The 19,270-nt window shown below is 35.4% G+C and overlaps 1 protein-coding gene across 9 annotated transcripts in view; it reads left to right on the top strand.

The window, feature by feature from the left end:
- Positions 1-19,270, top strand: part of ADGRL3 (adhesion G protein-coupled receptor L3) — an 854,596-nt gene that overhangs the window by 793,513 nt on the left and 41,813 nt on the right. For 5 of the 9 annotated variants that reach the window (XM_060148098.1, XM_060148097.1, XM_060148092.1 and 2 more), the window contains one exon: positions 18,079-18,105. The exons of the other annotated variants lie outside the window; for them this stretch is intronic. In XM_060148098.1, coding sequence (XP_060004081.1) covers positions 18,079-18,105 — 27 coding nt within the window. The remainder of the gene's footprint in view (positions 1-18,078; positions 18,106-19,270) is intronic. 9 annotated transcript variants of the gene reach the window in all.

Below are 19,270 nucleotides of genomic sequence, written 5' to 3'. Positions count from 1 at the left end.
GAAAGTAAGGGGAAGCAAGGGGATAGATAAGAGGAAGAAGCTATGCAAGGCTGTCATTTTGGGTGAAGTCTCAGACTGACCCTGATCCTAAAGGGAGCTCTGGAGTGTAAATTACACTTTGGAACTGTCCAACCATAAGGCATAGGAGCTGGAATTCTGTAACTTCACACCTGTTAATAATTGATTACAGGCTTGCCAAAGGGGGGTGGGGGTTGGTTGTAAGAGTGGAACGTAAACTCCCAGACACTACTGGCTGTATGGGCATAGCAGCTCTGGTGCCCCAAAACAGTCATCTGTGGGTCACAGGGGCAAGTGTTTAGCAGCTAAACATGCAGCAGATGAGTGATAAATTCAGGAGCTGTGCAAGCGATTGTGAGGTCTAGACAGTGTACCAGTGCATTTGCAACTTTTAGATTTTCTTTTTTTTTTTTTTAAGGAAATAGGAGGCAATATTCAGCTAAGGGGGTTGGGATGAAAAGGAAGTTTGAGGTTGAAGGAAGATGTGAAATATTCCTTATGGGGAAGGGGGAAAGCATATATGCTAGGGGAGTTTAGTTGGCTTTTGGATATTGGCTATTAGACATTTGTTGTCATGAATTTAACATGTCTTCAGTAGTCATGGTTGTGTGTTTTTTCCATCAATGCTCACCTATCCAGGGTTGCATATTTTTTCAAATCATTAAGGATGAAAGGGGAAGTAAGAAAGTAAAGGTCATAGAATCTAGTCTGGCCAAGCAGGAAAGGATGGACACAAAAGGGGTGATATATAGTGAAAATGTGGAGAGACAGAAAAATGGGAGGTCTGGAGATGCTACTAGGATAATAAAAACAAGAGGAAATAAATGGTGGTAGTAAATATTTGATGGCAAGAACCTCAAAGGATCTGGGGGTTTGGACAGAAGAGAAATAGTAGTTTGGCAGTGCCACTTCTACTGCCTGAGTTGTAAGAGAACCAATATTTGAGTTTGTGTGGTCTTCAGGGAAGGCACTGTCAGCAGGCAACAATTTTACTTAAAGCATGAAGGTGACAAAAACACACAGGGATGAAGATTATAATGTAGGGGAATTTGTTGATATTGGACCCTGAATTTCAGAGGACAGTATGGAATTTGGGGGTGGGAAGAGAAATGTGGAAATTTGGATTGGATTAAGGGATATACAAAGAAATTTTAGAGTAGTGGATGGAACAAGCTTGGAACCATTTTTGTTGTCCAAATTCATTACTTACTATCTTCTTGCAGTCACTTACAATCTTGGGCAATAGAGTTCCTACCCAGTATCAATGGAAAATCCCCCTAGATGGATGAGAACACTACTTACACTCTGCCTTAGATACATACATACATTTTCTCCCCAAATTCTAGAAAATACCAAGATACATAATCTTAAGAATCACATCTCAGGCTATTTAACTATATTCCAATTTCATAAAAGAAGGCTAAAATGCTCTATGATTAAAGGTAATAAATAGATGATCACTGATTGGCAAATTAATCATCTCAAAGGTTATGTGCTACATAAATGGACTGAAAAACTTACCAACACGCTCTGGGTGCATATCAGTTTTCCCTAATTCCAAGGGAATACCTCTTATTTAAATAAAAACATTAAGGTAAACAGCACTCTTTCAGACTTCAGCTTTTCTCATTCTCCTACTCTCCAGGAGTGCTTTTTAACAGGAGTGTTACTTTGTTTTAGAAAAGTTTACCTCATATTAAAAGTGGTGAAAGCATGTAAGTCATAGTTATTTTAAATAAAGGACTGTGTAGTAAATCATTGGATTTGTAATTAAAACGTGTAGACAGTATAGTGGAATGTTAAGTGTCTTGAGCTACTCAGTCCACACTTGAAAATTTCCTAATCTGATTTCCTCTTGGCTGAATCCCAATTGTTGTTGGATTCTTCCGCTACATACAATTATGTATTTTTAAAAGATCTGTCAACAAAGTCCCTGTCACTTTTATAAATGTGCTATTTGAGTATGTATTCTAGAATACTACGGAATGTCGTCTGTAGAAGTTAACATTTTCACTCAGACATTGAAACGTGCTAATATAAAAATTCTCTCAGTTCCAGAACTGAGATTGATAGTGTAAGGTTATAATTTCAAAGTGTTTAATTATGAGATAAAGAAAACAAGCAATCAGTATGAAAAGTAATAATTTATCAGCAAAAGTATTGACATGATTGAATATTAATATATTACATATACCAAGATGTAAGTTAAAAAAATGGCACATGTTCTTTACAATAGTCATTGTCATTGCACTTTTCTCATTTTCCTGCCTTCTTTGAATTTACCACATCGTGCTCAGTTAGGTGTAGAAAGATTTCTAAAATTGCCAGATCTCCCACTCAGTAACTTTCATTCATTCAATAAAACAATAAAAATGTAACATCTCAGTTAATACCCACAGGCACCCTATTGGTAAAATGATTATACTCATTTATTTCTATTAGATTTTTTAATGTTTTAAAAAATGTTATAATTTTTTCCCAATTTTTTCTGTTAGCTTTTCAGTAAACTTTCCCTTTTGCTTGCTAACATACAACTTGAATGCTTTGGCTAATTGCATGTATCTTCTCCCAGCCTGTCATGTCTCTGTTGATTTTGCCTTTGTTACAGAGAGCAATATATATATTTAAATCATCATTTTTTTTTTCCTCTATAGCTTTTGAGGTCTTTGGAGGGCATTTTGTGTTCCTTATATAAAGAGCCAAATTTCCAACATCATTTGCCAAATAATCCATCCTTTTCCTCCAGATTTGTGCTGCTACACTATTCCATATCAAATCTCTGTTTCTGTGCTCTCTTCTATTCTGAGGACATACACTTCGTTCCTCTAGCATTACCACATTATTACCAAAACTTGCTTAGTATCTGGTAGAATGAGCCCTCCCATTTTGATCATCTTCTTTCAAAACTGTTTTAACTACTCATAGACTTTCATTTTCTTTCACATAAATTTCAGAATCAGTTTCTAAAGTTCTTCTGATATATTCCTTACCATTCTGGAATAATTGATCAAGATATTTATGCACCATTAGATTTTGTTAATTAATAGCTTACTTAGGATTTTTATGTAAGATTTTAAATAAAATGTTCTTATTTATTTTTTATTCTCTTAAACTGTCCCTACGTAGTAAGTTATAGTAGTCTCATAAAGTTTTTCTTCCTTTTTGTTTAGGCCTGTCCTATGTGAAAAAAGGATTATTTGTTAGTTTAATATTAGATAGAACTTATTTGTAAAATGTTTGGGGTCTAGAGGCTTTTTGGAGATGTAGCAACAGAAGCATAATTGTTCATGTGCATCTATGCGTATTTTATTAGTTATTGATTTCTAATTTAACATCATGATCATCAGAGAGTACATTCTGATTGATGTTGATTCTTAGTACTTTATTGAGGCTTCCCTTTGGCCTAAAATGTGATTGATTTAAGAATTGTTATTTTGGTATTTGGAGTTTGTGTATCTATAAAATTGGATTTATTTACTATATTTGCTTAAATTTTCTATAACATTTAAAAAATTTTTCTCACTGACATAAATTTAAGATTATATTTAGATTTTTAGTAATAAATTTAATTAGGAACAACAGCATCTTACAGGGCTTCTGTATTAGAAGCAGAATTGTGGTGGAGATCTTGTGTCATTAACTAGGTCTACTCATTGTCTAGGTAACTAGCTGGGGCATAGACTGTTCTTTTCTTGGTCCATTAAACTCTAAAAAGATCCTAGTAAGACTGTTTTATTCATTGTGAAGGTGAGTAAACTAAGTAATGAAGGTTAAATTACTTGACCAAAATTAAATAAAACTTGTCTGCTTCCTACTGTGTTTCAAGGCCTCCCTTTGTTCCATTTATTGGCCTCTTTAGTAAGTACAGACATGTTTTAAATACTCAGTTGTGCTTTTTTTATGTTTTAGTTGTTCTTACAAGCAGTTTATAATAAGGTGTTTATTCACAGAAGGGTTATGATGAATGTTTCTGTTGCAAGTTGTTGAAATGAGAGGTGATGATAACATATGGTATGAGAAAGAGTATAACAGCCATTCAACCTGTCAAAACGCATTTGGCAAGAATATCAAAAAGTTATGAATTCCCTGACTTATTTTACTTAAGTTAAAAGTTTGTGTATCTTTTAAGTTGCAAAAAAAAAACCCCTGAAAGTAATATATTCTTTAAAGTACTTCCTCTCTTTGAATTCCAATGACCAGATTTTATCAGCTCTCTTGTTCTAAAGAGTCAGTGAATTCTAAGACTCATGTAAGTCTGAAAAACACTGGCCCTTCAATAGTGAACCAGGAAACAGGATTTTAACTATAAGTATTAATAAATAATACATAACTTGCCATTATTTTATAGATCTTGAGATGTTTCTTACTAAAACCAGTTTTCATAGATTACAAGATAAAAATTACTAATTAGAAATACAGATTTCTCTTTATATATTTTGTCATTTACTTTATCTTTCCTATTCAGTTTCAAGTTTTCAAAAAATCATAAGAAAATATTAATAAAGTTCAATTTTAGAACATATATCTCAATGAATTTTCATGAACATTTCACATAATTTTATGTCCTTTGTTTCTTACTTTATGATCAAATGATTATATTTAGTGAAACATTGCAGTTACTTAATGGACTTTTTGACACTGAAGATACAATATATTTATGAAATAAATTTGGATTTCTCATGTAATCCAGAGGACTCTGGGTTTCTATTTTAATGTTCATTAGGCATCTGAATATAACCCATTTCAAATAAGAATGTAAAAATTCATAGCATTTACTAAGCCTAAAGAAATCTTAGAATGAAATATTGGATAAACTGAAGCTTTCTAAATGCAAATAATAGAGATCATTTCAGAAAGAGACAGTGGTTCCCTCTTCCTCTTTGGATTTCTACTTAATATATGAATTTCCAAACCACTTAAAAGGAAAACTGTGTTTTTTCCCTATAGCTTGTTTTTTGAGGTCAGAAGGTCAATACACAACAGTAAATGTAATAGCACATATGTATATAGTACTTTTTTTTTTTTTGCGGTACGCGGGCCTCTCACTGTTGTGGCCTCTCCCGTTGCGGAGCGCAGGCTCCGGACGCACAGGCTCAGCGGCCATGGCCCACGGGCCCAGCCGCTCCGTGGCATGTGGGATCTTCCCGGACCGGGGCACAAACCCGTGTCCTCTGCATCGGCAGGCGGACTCTCAACCTCTGCACCACCAGGGAAGCCCTGTATATAGTACTTTTGTATGTTAAAATTTTGTGTATTTGAATAATTTTTGTATATTAAATAAAAGTTCCAAGCCCTTTTATTTAATACACACAACAGCCCTATGAACAGAGTTCTGTATTTATCCGCATTTCGCAGATGAAGAATGTGAGGCTCAGAGAAGTTGAATAATTAGCCCAAGGTTGCAGCATTAGTAGAATGCTCAGCTGGCATCCAAATGCAGGCAGGCTGATTCACAAATCACACTTTGAGTCACTATGATATACTATCTTTCATATATTAATAGTAATAAGTAATCATACAGTGATCTTATTTGCTTCCAACATGATTCCAGAATTTTATATCTTATTTGCATGGAATCTTCCAATTCATTTTTATAAATCTGATAGATGGAGATACTAAACTGTAATAAGTTTGTAGCTGTCTGTGTACAATATACTAATTCATTATTCATTCTCATAATTGATACTCCTAATTTCTTTCATATATTAGTTCTTTGACCATATTATATTGAGTTATAAAAATTTGTATAACATTGAGTTGTAGAGATAATATAATTAAAGTTTTATTAGTCATTGATTTAATATTTATTGATCCTGATTTATTATACTCAGTTCTGCCTAATTTCAGACTTACCCAATTCATCAGCAGTGTGAAATCTGTGATTAAAAATTTAATATTGGTGTATGCTCTCAAATCTCCAATACTATTGTAAGGAAATTGAGGCATGGGAATGAAAATGTTTATGATATATTCAAAACCATTTATTTTAGTTATTTGGTTCATTTCATTCTCCTCAATATTTTTATATGAACAAAATGTAGAAATATAGCTTTTAGAAGTACTACTTTAACAGTAGTAAAATCCACAGTTGAAATAAAATCATCTTCGCTGTTTATAATTTTTATATTTATATTATATAACTTAAATATTTTGAAAGGATTTTTAATATCTTTGATAGTTAATGATTTAAACATAAGACCATGAGGAAACATTGCTTATATTTTACTCAAAAATGTTGAATTACATTCTAAATGATGTTTCCTTTTAATCTTCCTATACTGGTTGAAAATAAGAGAGAGAATTGAATAATAATGTAATTCTAGGATGGTAGAGTCCCACTAGTATAAAGTATATTTGAAAGAAATATAAAACTGTCAAGATTTCTATCATAAGAGTTACTGATTGAGCATTTTCAATACAGTGAGGTATAAACATTGATATGTTTAGATTTTTCTCTGATCACTACTCTTCCAACTATGCTATCTCAAATATCCCTTAACCAACCTGGTAACAGATATCTTAACGCCACCTTAGACAGATCTTGATGCTTTGCCAGTCCATTCTGGTTATTAAATTTAAACCAATTTAATACTTAAATCACATCCCATTTAAAACATACTTCCTTCATTGCCTGTTAAGATTTGTGGCTGGGGGATTCGTATAAGTAAAGGTGTTTTCTTCCTTCCTCTTTGCACTATTTTATGTATTCTATGAACATTGCAATCTTAAAAGGCCATGTCTTTACGCTTCCAGTTTTAAAGATTGGGGACACATATACACTACTGATACTATGTATCAAATACATAACTAATGAGAACATACTGTATAGCACAAGGATCTCTACTTAATGCACTGTGGGGACCTAAATGGGAAGAAAATCCAAAAAAGAGGAGATTATGTATATGTATAGCTGATTCATTTTGCTGTACAGTAGAAACTAACACAACATTGTAAAGCAAATATACTCCAATAAAAATTAATTAAAACTAACTAAATAAAGACTGGGGACCCCTGGATTTGGTAGTATGACAAAGCAGTGTCTCATAGATCACTTGTAAATGAAGTCTGTTAGCTTGGGTTGTTAGAATATGGGTAACTGAATCCTTTTTATCCTCAGTTTGAGAGCCTCATTATCGATGAGGGGCAACTGGGAAAGCCCACTCAACATACAGATACATAAGTATTTATTACTTTTTTTTTTCAATGAAAAGTGAAGAATACTTTCATTTTGAGAAACGTACTCATATGACCTTTATCATTCCTACAGTAACCCAAACCAAATCCAAGGGAAAAATCTTTATTCGTTTGATATAATTAGTTTTATATCAGGGGAAGTTAATTCAGCTGCATACTGAACCTGGAAATACTGGAGCGCTAACCAGAATGTATATATACATCATGATTGCACTCCTTCTCACTGTTAAATATACAGTTCACTCACCAACAGCAATTAGCTAATTCGACAATTCCAGAGGATCCCAGAATGTATTAGTCTTGAAGTTGATGAGATCAACAATTCTGCCTAAAGGCATTCATTTTCCTTTACCTGTTGTGATTTATCAATGACCAGATCTTTTGGCTTGGGGATTAAATTCTCAAATATGGCTCTCATGACTCCATCTTTCTTCACACCAAACCTTACCCATGCCACTATTTTAAACAATTCTGTACTATTTTATATAAAAAAAGGGAAAGTTTAAAACTATTTTTTAAATTAATGTTCTTTATATCTTGAATTTTATGTGATATTTCCTTCAAAACTTTTGTCAAAAAACATTATACTTTGAACTGTTAAGGTCAGAGAAAGAATATCCTATAGCTAATGTGATTCATTCATATTGTTTCTGCCCATTTATCATCTGTCTATACTGATATATTATGAGTCTTTATATCATAGCATTAATTTATTTATAATTAATGTTTTCATTAAGAAATCTGTCCTCTTGAAGATATATTTTTTGCTAAGTTTCTATGGGGCTAGATTATAAAGTTCTTTGGAATTGTAGAATATATAAGCATATGCATAATTATTATCAATCTATGCAGAGGCCCCTAACAATTCTGATCTTGATTCTAATGATCACTTTTAAAGATAATTTTATGACATTAATGTTTAAATAAAGCTTTCAAATTTAGATGTAAGAATAAAATGATAAAATGTCTGATAAAAGAAAAGTGGGGGGCTTCCCTGGTGGTGCAGTGGCTGAGAGTCCGCCTGCCGATGCAGGGGACGCGGGTTCGTGCCCTGGTCCGGGAGGATCCCACATGCCGCGGAGCGGCTGGGCCCGTGAGCCATGGCCGCTGAGCCTGCGTGTCTGGAGCCTGTGCTCTGCAACGGGAGAGGCTGCAACAGTGAGAGGCCCGCGTACTGCAAAAAAAAAAAAAAAAAAAAAAAATAGAAAAGTGGATATGCTAAAGAAAGGAGGATCTTTTTTTCTTACTGTGCCTTGAAAATTGTTTGTACAATATGTTTTGCCTTATTTTCAGTGTCACCATTTATAAATTCTAAGATAATCTGTAAGTTCCTATTAATGTCTTCCAAGAACATCTTAAGCCTTTGTGTCCATATTTTCATAAAACCTTAAAATAATTTCAGTAAAATTGTTTCAGTCCTACACCTTGGAATGAAGTTTTGTTTCAATGGACTTTCATTGGTAAATCAAAATGAAAATTATTCAGCTTTAGAAACTAGTTACATAGATATGTTTTTTAGAATAAAAAAAATGAATCTATAGCATACACTTTAGCACCATAACTGGTGGCAACATTATCATCAATTTAATTTAGATTTGATGGAGAGACATTCTAAAACTAGATACTCTAAGCCAATAGAATATCTGACAAAATGATGGAAGGCACTGAAATATTATAGATAATCTTTAGTGATCTTTAGATTTTGAACCATTGTATATTATTCATGTCATCCTGGAAGTAAAATTAATGAATAGTTCTTTGCCATTAGCATGAATTTCTATACCAAATATGAACTAGGGATTCTTATAGCTAAAACATACAAATTAAATGCTTTAGCAATTATTGCATAGGCTAAGGCACTATAAAAATTACTCTAAATTATAGTTGCTTAAACTTATATGGGTCTAGAATAAGCGGTCTAAATCTAATACAGTGGCTCCACATCAATAAACAGCTTTCTTTCTAGGTCTGTCACTTTCTCCTAGCAAAAGAGAAGGAAAAAAAATGGTCAAAGGAAGGCCAATTCCAATCCTTTAATTGGCAAGACCCAGAAATGTCACAGTTCACTTCTGTTCACATTCCTGTGGACACTACTTAAACACATAGCTATAGCTAACTCTAAGTAAAGCTGGAATTGCTATCTTTGTTATTGACTAGAGCAAGCGGCTGATCCCCACAATTACCAACAAAACTGCTGAATTGCACCCTGATATCTCTCTTTAGTGGTTCTCATTAAAGGCAAACATCTCACTCCAGCAATTACAGTGCAAGTTCTATATTTTATTTTTTGAAACATTTGGATAGCTTAATAAAATTTTGTAGAGTATTTTTGCATGTTTTCCTACATGCTAATGTCTGAAACTTTCAATACTTAACATTGTACTATACAGATTAAGTTACAGTCATTCCAATCATGAACTTGGCATCACAGATGGAACATATTGATGCAATGGGAATGCATATAATGGAATAAATATCATGTTATTAAGTTCTGTAACTTTTCAATGTTAGCAGAAGTACAGGATTTTCTTTTTTGGCACAGTTTACAGCTGTTAAATATGATCAATGCTTAGAAATTCTTCTCTCTTTATCTTTTCACATACCCATGGCTTTATTTAAATTTCTCTTGGAATTTCATTTCCTGGCTTAAAACTCTCTCTAGTCTGGCACTGCCCAATTGAACTTTCTATGAAGACAGAAATGTTCTAGAACTACACTGTCCAATATGGCAGCTACTGAAGCTTTTAAGTACTTGTAACGTAACTAGTGTGATTAAGGAACTGAATTTTAAACTTTATCTCATTTTAATGAATTTAAATTTAAACAGGCCATGTGGCCAGTAACTCCATATCAGACATCATGGTTAGTCACTCCCTGCTCCATCTACAAACTTATTTCTACCACATCTATTTTACAGCATAATATTACTCCTGAAACATCCTCAAATGAATTTAACTATCCAACATTTATTTTTTGGTGTTTTTTTTTTTTTTTTTACATCTTTACTGGAGTATAATTGCTTTACAATGGTGTGTTAGTTTCTGCTTTATAACAAAGTGAATCAGTTATACATATACATATGTTCCCATATCTCTTCCCTCTTGCGTCTCCCTCCCTCCCACCCTCCCTATCCCACCCCTATAGGTGGTCACAAAGCACCGAGCTGATCTCCCTGTGCTATGCGGCTGCTTCCCACTAGCTATCTACTTTACATTTGGGAGTGTATATATGTCCATGCCACTCTCTCACTTTGTCACAGCTTACCCTTCCCCCTCCCCATATCCTCAAGTCCATTCTCTAGTAGGTCTGTGTCTTTATTCCTGTCTTACTCCTAGGTTCTTCATGACATTTTTTTTTCTTAAATTCCATATATATGTGTTAGCATACGGTATTTGTCTTTCTCTTTCTGACTGACTTCACTCTGTATGACAGACTCTAGGTCCATCCACCTCATTACAAATAACTTAATTTCGTTTCTTTTTATGGCTGAGTAATATTCCATTGTATATATGTACCACATCTTCTTTATCCATTCATCGGATGATGGACACTTAGGTTGTTTCCATCTCCTGGCTATTGTAAATAGAGCTGCAATGAACATTTTAGTACATGACTCTTTTTGAATTATAGTTTTCTCAGGGTATGTGCCCAGTACTGGGATTGCTGGGTCATATAGTAGTTCTATTTGTAGTTTTCTAAGGAACCTCCATACTGTTCTCCATAGTGGCTGTACCAATTCACATTCCCACCAGCAGTGCAAGAGTGTTCCTGTTTTTCCACACCCTCTCCAGCATTTATTGTTTCTAGATTTTTTGGTGATGGCCATTCTGACTGGTGTGAGATGATATCTCGTTGTAGTTTTGATTTGCATTTCTCTAATGATTAATGATGTTGAGCATTCTTTCATGTGTTTGTTGGCAGTCTGTATATCTTCTTTGGAGAAATGTCTATTTAGGTATTCTGCCCATTTTTGGATTGGGTTGTTTGTTTTTTGTTATTGAGCTGCATGAGCTGCTTGTAAATTTTGGAGATTAATCCTTTGTCAATTGCTTCATTTGCAAATATTTTCTCCCATTCTGAGGGTTGTCTTTTGCTCTTGTTTATGGTTTCCTTTGCTGTGCAAAAGCTTTGAAGTTTCATTAGGTCCCATTTGTTTATTTTTGTTTTTATTTCCATTTCTCTAGGAGGTGGGTCAAAAGGATCTTGCTGTGATTTATGTCATAGAGTGTTCTGCCTATGTTTTCCTCTAAGAATTTGATAGTTTCTGGCCTTACATTTAGGTCTTTAATCCATTTTGAGCTTATTTTTGTGTATGGTGTTAGGGAGTGTTCTAATCTCATACTTTTACATGTACCTGTCCAGTTTTCCCAGCACCACTTATTGAAGAGGCTGTCCTTTCTCCACTCTACATTCCTGCCTCCTTTGTCAAAGATAAGGTGACCATATGTGCATGGGTTTATCTCTGGGATTTCTATCCTGTTCCATTGATCTATCTTTCTGTTTCTATGCCAGTACCATACTGTCTTGATTACTGTAGCTTTGTAGTATAGTCTGAAGTCAGGGAGCCTGATTCCTCCAGCTCCGTTTTTCTTTCTCAAGATTGCTTTGGCTATTCGGGCTCTTTTGTCTTTCCATAGACATTGTGAAATTTTTTGTTCTAGTTCTGTGAAAAATGCCAGTGGTAGTTTGATAGGGATTGCATTGAATCTGCAGATTGCTTTGGGTAGTAGAGTCATTTTCACAATGTTGATTCTTCCAATCGAAGAACATGCTATATCTCTCCATCTTTAATTTCTTTCATCAGTGTCTTATAATTTTCTGCATACAGGTCTTTTGTCTCCTTAGGTAGGTTAATTGCTAGATATTTTATTCTTTTTGTTGCAGTGGTAAATGGGAGTGTTTTCTTAATTTCACTTCCAGATTTTTCATCTTTAGTGTATAGGAATGCCAGAGATTTCTGTGCATTAATTTTGTATCCTGCTACTTTACCAAATTCATTGATTAGCTCTAGTAGTTTTCTGGTAGCCTCTATAGGATTCTCTATGTATAGTATCATGTCATCTGCAAACAGTGACAGCTTTACTTCTTCTTTTCCGATTTGGATTCCTTTTATTTCCTTTTCTTCTCTGATTGCTGTGGCTAAAACTTCCAAAACTATGTTGAATAAGAGTGGTAAGGGTGGGCAACCTTGTCTTGTTCCTGAACTTGTGGAAGTGATTTCAGTTTTTCACCATTGAGGCCGATGTTGGCTGTGGCTTTGTCATATATGGCCTTTATTATGTTGAGGAAAGTTCCCTCTATGCCTACTTTCTGCAGGGTTTTTATCATAAATGGGTGTTGAATTTTGTCGAAAGCTTTCTCTGTATCTATTGAGATGATCATATGGTTTTTCTCGTTCAATTTGTTAATATGGTGTATCACATTGATTGGTTTGCATATATTGAAGAATCCTTGCATTCCTGAAATAAACCCCACTTGACCACGGTGTGTGATCCTCTTAATGTGCTGTTGGATTCTGTTTGCTAGTATTTTGTTGAGGAATTTTTGCATCTATGTTCATCAGTGATATTGGCCTGTAGTTTTCTTTCCTTGTGACATCCTTGTCTGGTTTTGGTATCAGGGTGATGGTGGCCTCGTAGAATGAGTTAGGGAGTGGTCCTCCCTCTGCTATATTTTGGAGGAGTTTGAGAAGGACAGGTGTTAGCTCTTCTCTAAATGTTTGATAGAATTCGCCTGTGAAGCCATCTGGTCCTGGGCTTTTGTTTGTTGGAAGATTTTTAATCACAGTTTCAATTTCAGTGCTTGTGATTGGTCTGTTCATATTTTCTATTTCTTCCTGATTCAGTCTTGGCACGTTGTGCATTTCTAAGAATTTGTCCATTTCTTCCAGATTGTCCATTTTATTGGCATAGAGTTGCTTGCAGTAATCTCTCATGATCTCTTGTATTTCTGCAGTGTCAGTTGTTACTTCTCCTTTTTCATTTCTAATTCTATTGATTTGAGTCTTCTCCCTTTTTTTGTTGATGAGTCTGGCTAATGGTTTATCAATTTTGTTTATCTTCTCAAAGAACCAGATTTTAGTTGTATTGATCTTTGCTATCATTTCCTTCATTTCTTTTTCATTTATTTCTGATCTGATCTTTATGATTTCTTTTCTTCTGGTAACTCTGGCGTTTTTTTGTTCTTCTTTCTCTATTTGCTTTAGGTGCAAGATTAGGTTGTTTATTCGAGATGTTTCCTGTTTCTTAACGTAGGATTGTATTGCTCTAAACTTCCCTCTTAGAACTGCTTTTGCTGTATACAGACAAAGCTATACAGAGAAAGCTATACAGTCTCCATTGTCATTTGTTTCTAGGTATTTTTTTATTCCCTCTTTGATTTCTTCAGTGATCACTTTGTTATTAAGTAGTGTATTGTTTAGCCTCCACGTGTTTGTATTTTTTGCAGATCTTTTCCTGTAATTGATATCTAGTCTCATAGTGTTGTGGTCAGAAAAGATACCTGATGCAATTTCAATTTTTCTAAATTTACCAAGGCTTCATTTGTGACCCAAGATATGATCTATTCTGGAGAATATTCCATGAGCACTTGAGAAAAATGTGTATTCTGTTGTTTTTAGATGGAATGTCCTATAAATATCAATTAAATCCATCTTGTTTAATGTTTCATTTAAAGCATGTGTTTCCTTATTTATTTTCATTTTGGATGATCTGTCCATTGGTGAAAGTGGGGTGTTAACGTCCCCTACTATGAATATGTTACTGTCGATATCCCCTTTTATGGCTGTTAGTATTTGCCTTATGTATTGAGGTGCTCCTCTGTTGGGTGCATAAATATTTACAATTGTTACATCTTCTTGGATCAATCCCTTGATCATTATGTAGTGTCCTTCTTTGTGTCTTCTAATAGTCTTTATTTTAAAGTCTATTTTGTCTGATATGAGAATTGCTACTCCAGCTTTCTTTTGGTTTCCATTTGCATGGAATATCTTTTTCCATCCCCTCACTTTCAGTCTGTATGTGTCTCTAGGTCTGAAGTGGGTCTCTTGTAGACAGCATATATATGGGTCTTGCTTTTGTATCCATTCAGCCAGTCTGTGTCTTTTGGTGGGAGCATTTAATCCATTTACATTTAAGGTAATTATCTATATGTATGTTTCCTATTCCCATTTTCTTAATTGTTTTGGGTTTTTTATTATAGGTCTTTTCCTTTTCTTGTGTTTCTTGTCTAGAGAAGATCCTTTAGCATTTGTTGTAAAGCTGGTTTGGTGGTGCTGAACTCTCTCCGCTTTTGCTTGTCTGTGAAGGTTTTAATTTCTCCATCAAATCTGAATGAGATCCTTGCTGGGTAGAGTAATCTTGGTTGCAGGTTTTTCTCCTTCATCGCTTTAAGTATGTCCTGCCAGTCCCTTCTGGCTTGCAGAGTTTCTGCTGAAAGTTCAGCTGTTAACCTTATGGGGATTCCCTTGTGTGTTATTTGTTGTTTTTCCCTTGCTGCTTTTAATATGTTTTCTTTGTATTTAATTTTTGACAGTTTGATTAATATGTGTCTGGCATATTTCTCCTTGGATTTATCCTGTATGGGACTCTCTGTGCTTCCTGGACTTGATTAACTATTTCCTTTCCCAATATTAGGGAAGTTTTCAACTATAATCTCTTCAAATATTTTCTCAGTCCCTTTCTTTTTCTCTTCTTCTGGAACCCCTATAATTCGAATGTTGGTGTGTTTAATGTTGTCCCAGAGGTCTCTGAGACTGTCCTCAGTTCTTTTCATTCTTTTTTCTTTATTCTGCTCTGCAGTAGTTATTTCCACTATTGTATCTTCCAGGTCACTTGTCCGTTCTTCTGCCTCAGTTATTCTGCTATTGATCTCTTCTAGAGTATTTTTAATTTCATTTATTCTGTTGTTCATCGTTGCTTGTTTCATCTTTCGTTCTTCTAGGTCCTTGTTAAATGTTTCTTGCATTTTATCTATTCTATTTCCAAGATTTTGGATCATCTTTACTATCATTATTCTGAATTCTTTTCCAGGTAGACTGCCTATTTCCTCTTCATTTGTTTGGTCTGGTGGGTTTTTATCTTGCTGTTTCATCTGCTGTGTGTCTGTGTCTTCTCATTTTGCTTATCTTACTGTGTTTGGGGTCTCCTTTTTGCAGGCTGCAGGTTCATAGTTCCCCTTGTTTTTGGTGTCTGTCCCCAGTGGCTAAAGTTGGTTCAGTGGGTTGTGCAGGCTTCCTCGTGGAGGTACTAGTGCGTGTGTTCTGGTGGATGAAGCTGGATCTTGTCTTTCTGCTGGGCAGGTCCACATCTTGTGGTGTGTTTGGGGGTGTCTGTGGACTTATTATGATTTTAGGCAGCCTCTCTGCTAATGGATGGGGCTGTGTTCCTGTCTTGCTAGTTGTTTGGTATAGGGTGTCCAGTACTGTAGCTTGCTGGTCGTTGAGTGAAGCTGGGTGTTGGTGTTGAGATGGAGATCTCTGGGAGATTTTCACTGTTTGATATTACGTGGAGCTGGGAGGTCTGTTGTGGACCAGTGTCCTGAAGTTGGCTCTCCCACCTCAGAGGCACAGCACTGACTCCTGGCTGCAGCACCAAGAGCCTTTCATCCACATGGCTCAGAATAAAAGGGAGAAAAAGTAGAAAGAAAGGAAGGAAGAAAGGGAGGGAGGGAAAGAAAAAGAAAGAAAGAAAGAAGATAAAAGAAAATAAAATAAAGTAAGGTAAAATAAAATAATTAAAATAAAAAATTATTAAGAAAACAATATTTTTAACAAGTGAAAAAGAAACAACAAAAAACCAGACGGATGGTACCCTAGGACAAATGGTGAAAGCGAAGCTATACAGACAAAATCTCACACAGAAGCATACACATACACACTCACAAAAAGAGGAAAAGGGGAAAAAATAATAAATCTTGCTCTCAAAGTCCACATCCTGAATTTGGGATGATTCGTTGTCTATTCAGGTATTCCACAGATGCAGGGGACATCAAGTTGATTGTGGAGATTTAATCCGCTGCTCCTGTGGCTGCTGGGAGAGATCTCCCTTTCTCTTCTTTGTTCGCACAGCTCCTGGGGTTCAGCTTTGGATTTGGCCCCGCCTCTGCGCGTAGGTCACCGGAGGGCGTCTGTTCTTTGCTCAGACAGGACGGGGTTAAAGGAGCCACTGATTCGGGGTCTCTGGCTCACTCAGGCCGAGGGGAGGGAGGGGTATGGAGTGTGGGGCGAGTCTGCGGCGGCAGAGGCCGGCGTGACGTTGCACGTGCGCACCGTGCGTTCTCCCGGGGAAGTTGTCCCTGGGTCCCGGGAACCTGGCAGTGGCGGGTTGCATACGCTCCCCGGAAGGGAGGTGTGGATTGTGACCTGTGCTCTCACACAGGCTTCTTGGTGGCGGCAACAGCAGCCTTAGCGTCTCATGCCTGTCTCTGCGGTCCGCGCTGTTAGCCGCGACTCGCGCCCACCTTTGGAACTCCTTTAAACAGCGCTCTTAATCCCCTCTCCTCGCGCAGCAGGAAACAAAGAGGGAAGAAAAAGTCTCTTGCCTCTTCGGCAGGTCCAGACTTTTTCCCGGACTCCCTCCCAGCTAGCCGTGGTGCACTAACCCCTTCAGGCTGTGTTCACGCTTCCAGTCCTCTCCCTTATTATTTGGTGTTTTATTCTTTGGGAAAGAAATTCTGTATTTTCATTGTGAAAATAGTCTAATAATAACTATGTGATATTTATCAAACACAATATGTCAGACACTGTTCTGAGCACTCGATACACAGTATATCATTTCATTATCACAAGAAAATTACCACCATTTTATAGATGTATAAAATGACACAACCACAGGCTAATTAATCTTTGCCTAAGATCAAATAGCTAGTAAGTGAATTAAGTTAGGATGTAAACCTCAGGCAAACTGGCTTCAAAGCCCAGGCTCTCACTGTATTCTTTACCCTTTCATCACCCTGGAGAGTAAGGTTTTTTTTATCAGTGGTTCTGATGTTCAAAATGCATCACAGTTGGAGCCTTTCTAAGAGCTTTACTTGTATATGCATAATATCAGAAACTATTGCCTCTTGCAAGAGGTAAGAGAAAAGAGGACACAGCTTTCCGTTTCTTTTCTGTCCTATCACAATTAACTGAGTAGCAACTATGTTTGTAAAAAAATATCCAAAATATCCCCTAACTAGTCTTTACTAATTTGGTGCTTGGATCTCATTTTATCAGGATGATACTAAATAGATTAGTATATATAAGTGATAATGAACAGGTGCCATCTGTTTGCTCGTATTACTACAAAAGATTATTCAAAATTTTTTCTCAGTGCACTATCAGAAAGAATTTTAAAGTAGTTGGGTTGATTATTTTTAAAGAGCTATAATGTTCAGATTTAACTCAGGTCAATCATCTGCAAGTTAAAATTACTCAGAAGTGCACTGTCCATAATTAAGTAATCTTACCTACTAATATTATACAATAAGAAGACCTTTAGGTGACATGAAATCTGTCACTTTAAGTATGCCCCCAAGCCTTTTCCAGATTGCTCATAAGATTTCTCATTCTCTAGAGAAATGTGATCTCTTAGAAATAAATGTCTCTGTCAAGTCACAAGTAATATGAGCATATGATGAAAAAATGGATTTTTTTAGTCTCATAAGGGATATTGCAGTATTGTAAAATTGATTTTATTCCTCGTTATTTAAGTTCTCATGGTCATTTTAGCATTTACCTTTTAGATATAAAGGGAAGTTTATGATGCTTTTTAGGGAGGTGGGGGACAGAGGCCTTTTTGGGGACCAGGAGAATATTTTTCATATGAAATTCTTTGTCATAAAATGCTAATGTTGGTGTTCTTGTCTTTATGTCTATGCATTCTTTAGCTATGAGGATAACAGACCCTTCATCAAGTAAGAATGACCTGAATGGCTGATAAATTCCATTTATCAGTGTGGTCCCATGAACCAGCTGTCAGATCAGTACTGAAAAATCATTAGAGCTTCTGTCATTCACATTGAGGCAGAAGAGCAAACTGTGCAGGAAAATAATCAGGCATACAACTTCTATGCAGAATAAATATGCTGCAGGTGTATTGCCAGAAAAATTCTGCTTCACCTCTTTTAATTGGATATCACCTGAATTTAGTGCCACAGTAATAGCAATTTCATGTGGTACAGACTTGTTTTGCTTTTAATAGATTTCTCCTTTCATTTCGGTGTGCTCCTCTGTGTTGCATATGTCCTCATTTCTGTTGTTTGTTTGGACATCATTCATCTAAAATTATTTCGTGATTTAGTGTTATATCTTCAAATGATCTCAGGGGTATGAAACTACCCAACTGCAAATGAAACTAATGAATTTTTAGGTTAAATATCCAAAAGGGGAAAATATCTCCTTCAAAAATTAAACTTTACATATGCAAAATTGTCTCTTTCAAATTCGATACGTCACTTGATTGTTGATCCAATTGTTTATGAACGTATCTTTTAAATTTCTAAAACAAAGCTACAAGTCTGTACTAATCTATAAGCATAAACACAAATGCTAATATTTGGGGTTTTTTTCCTTTGTACATTTTAAAATTACATGTCCTGTAAGATTGGCAACCTTTGGGTGACCTTGCTGTAGACTTTCAGTTTGTTCTTCTGGTGAAGAGTCCTTTGTTTTCATTTTCTCCAATACCATTTCACTTACTTCTTCATGCTCTTGCTTATTTTTTTCTTTTGAAGTTGGGCTCATCACTCTTTTATATCATTAACACTTGGGCCCATCATGTGTTTTCTAGTGGATAATAGCTGGCTTGAGTATTTTATCCTATCATTTTATTTCTAAATCTGAATAGCAATTTTGACTTAATGGCGACTCTTCCCATTTTTCCTTATTCCAATACCTGTAAACAAATAAGAGCTTTACTTTGAAAGTTCCCATACTTCTGAATCTGCTTGTAAAATAAGATATTAATATCTAAAATGTTTTCTAATTTGTATAAGCAAACATGCCACATACAATGGCAAGCTTCCTTTAGGAATTCTTTATTCAAGAGTATTAAAGTTTTAAATTAAGCACATTAAATTT

The sequence above is a fragment of the Lagenorhynchus albirostris genome, chromosome 4 (genome assembly GCF_949774975.1).
Source record: "Lagenorhynchus albirostris chromosome 4, mLagAlb1.1, whole genome shotgun sequence".
Classification (NCBI taxonomy): Eukaryota; Metazoa; Chordata; class Mammalia; order Artiodactyla; family Delphinidae; genus Lagenorhynchus; species Lagenorhynchus albirostris.
This window is presented reverse-complemented; position numbering and strand designations above follow the sequence as displayed.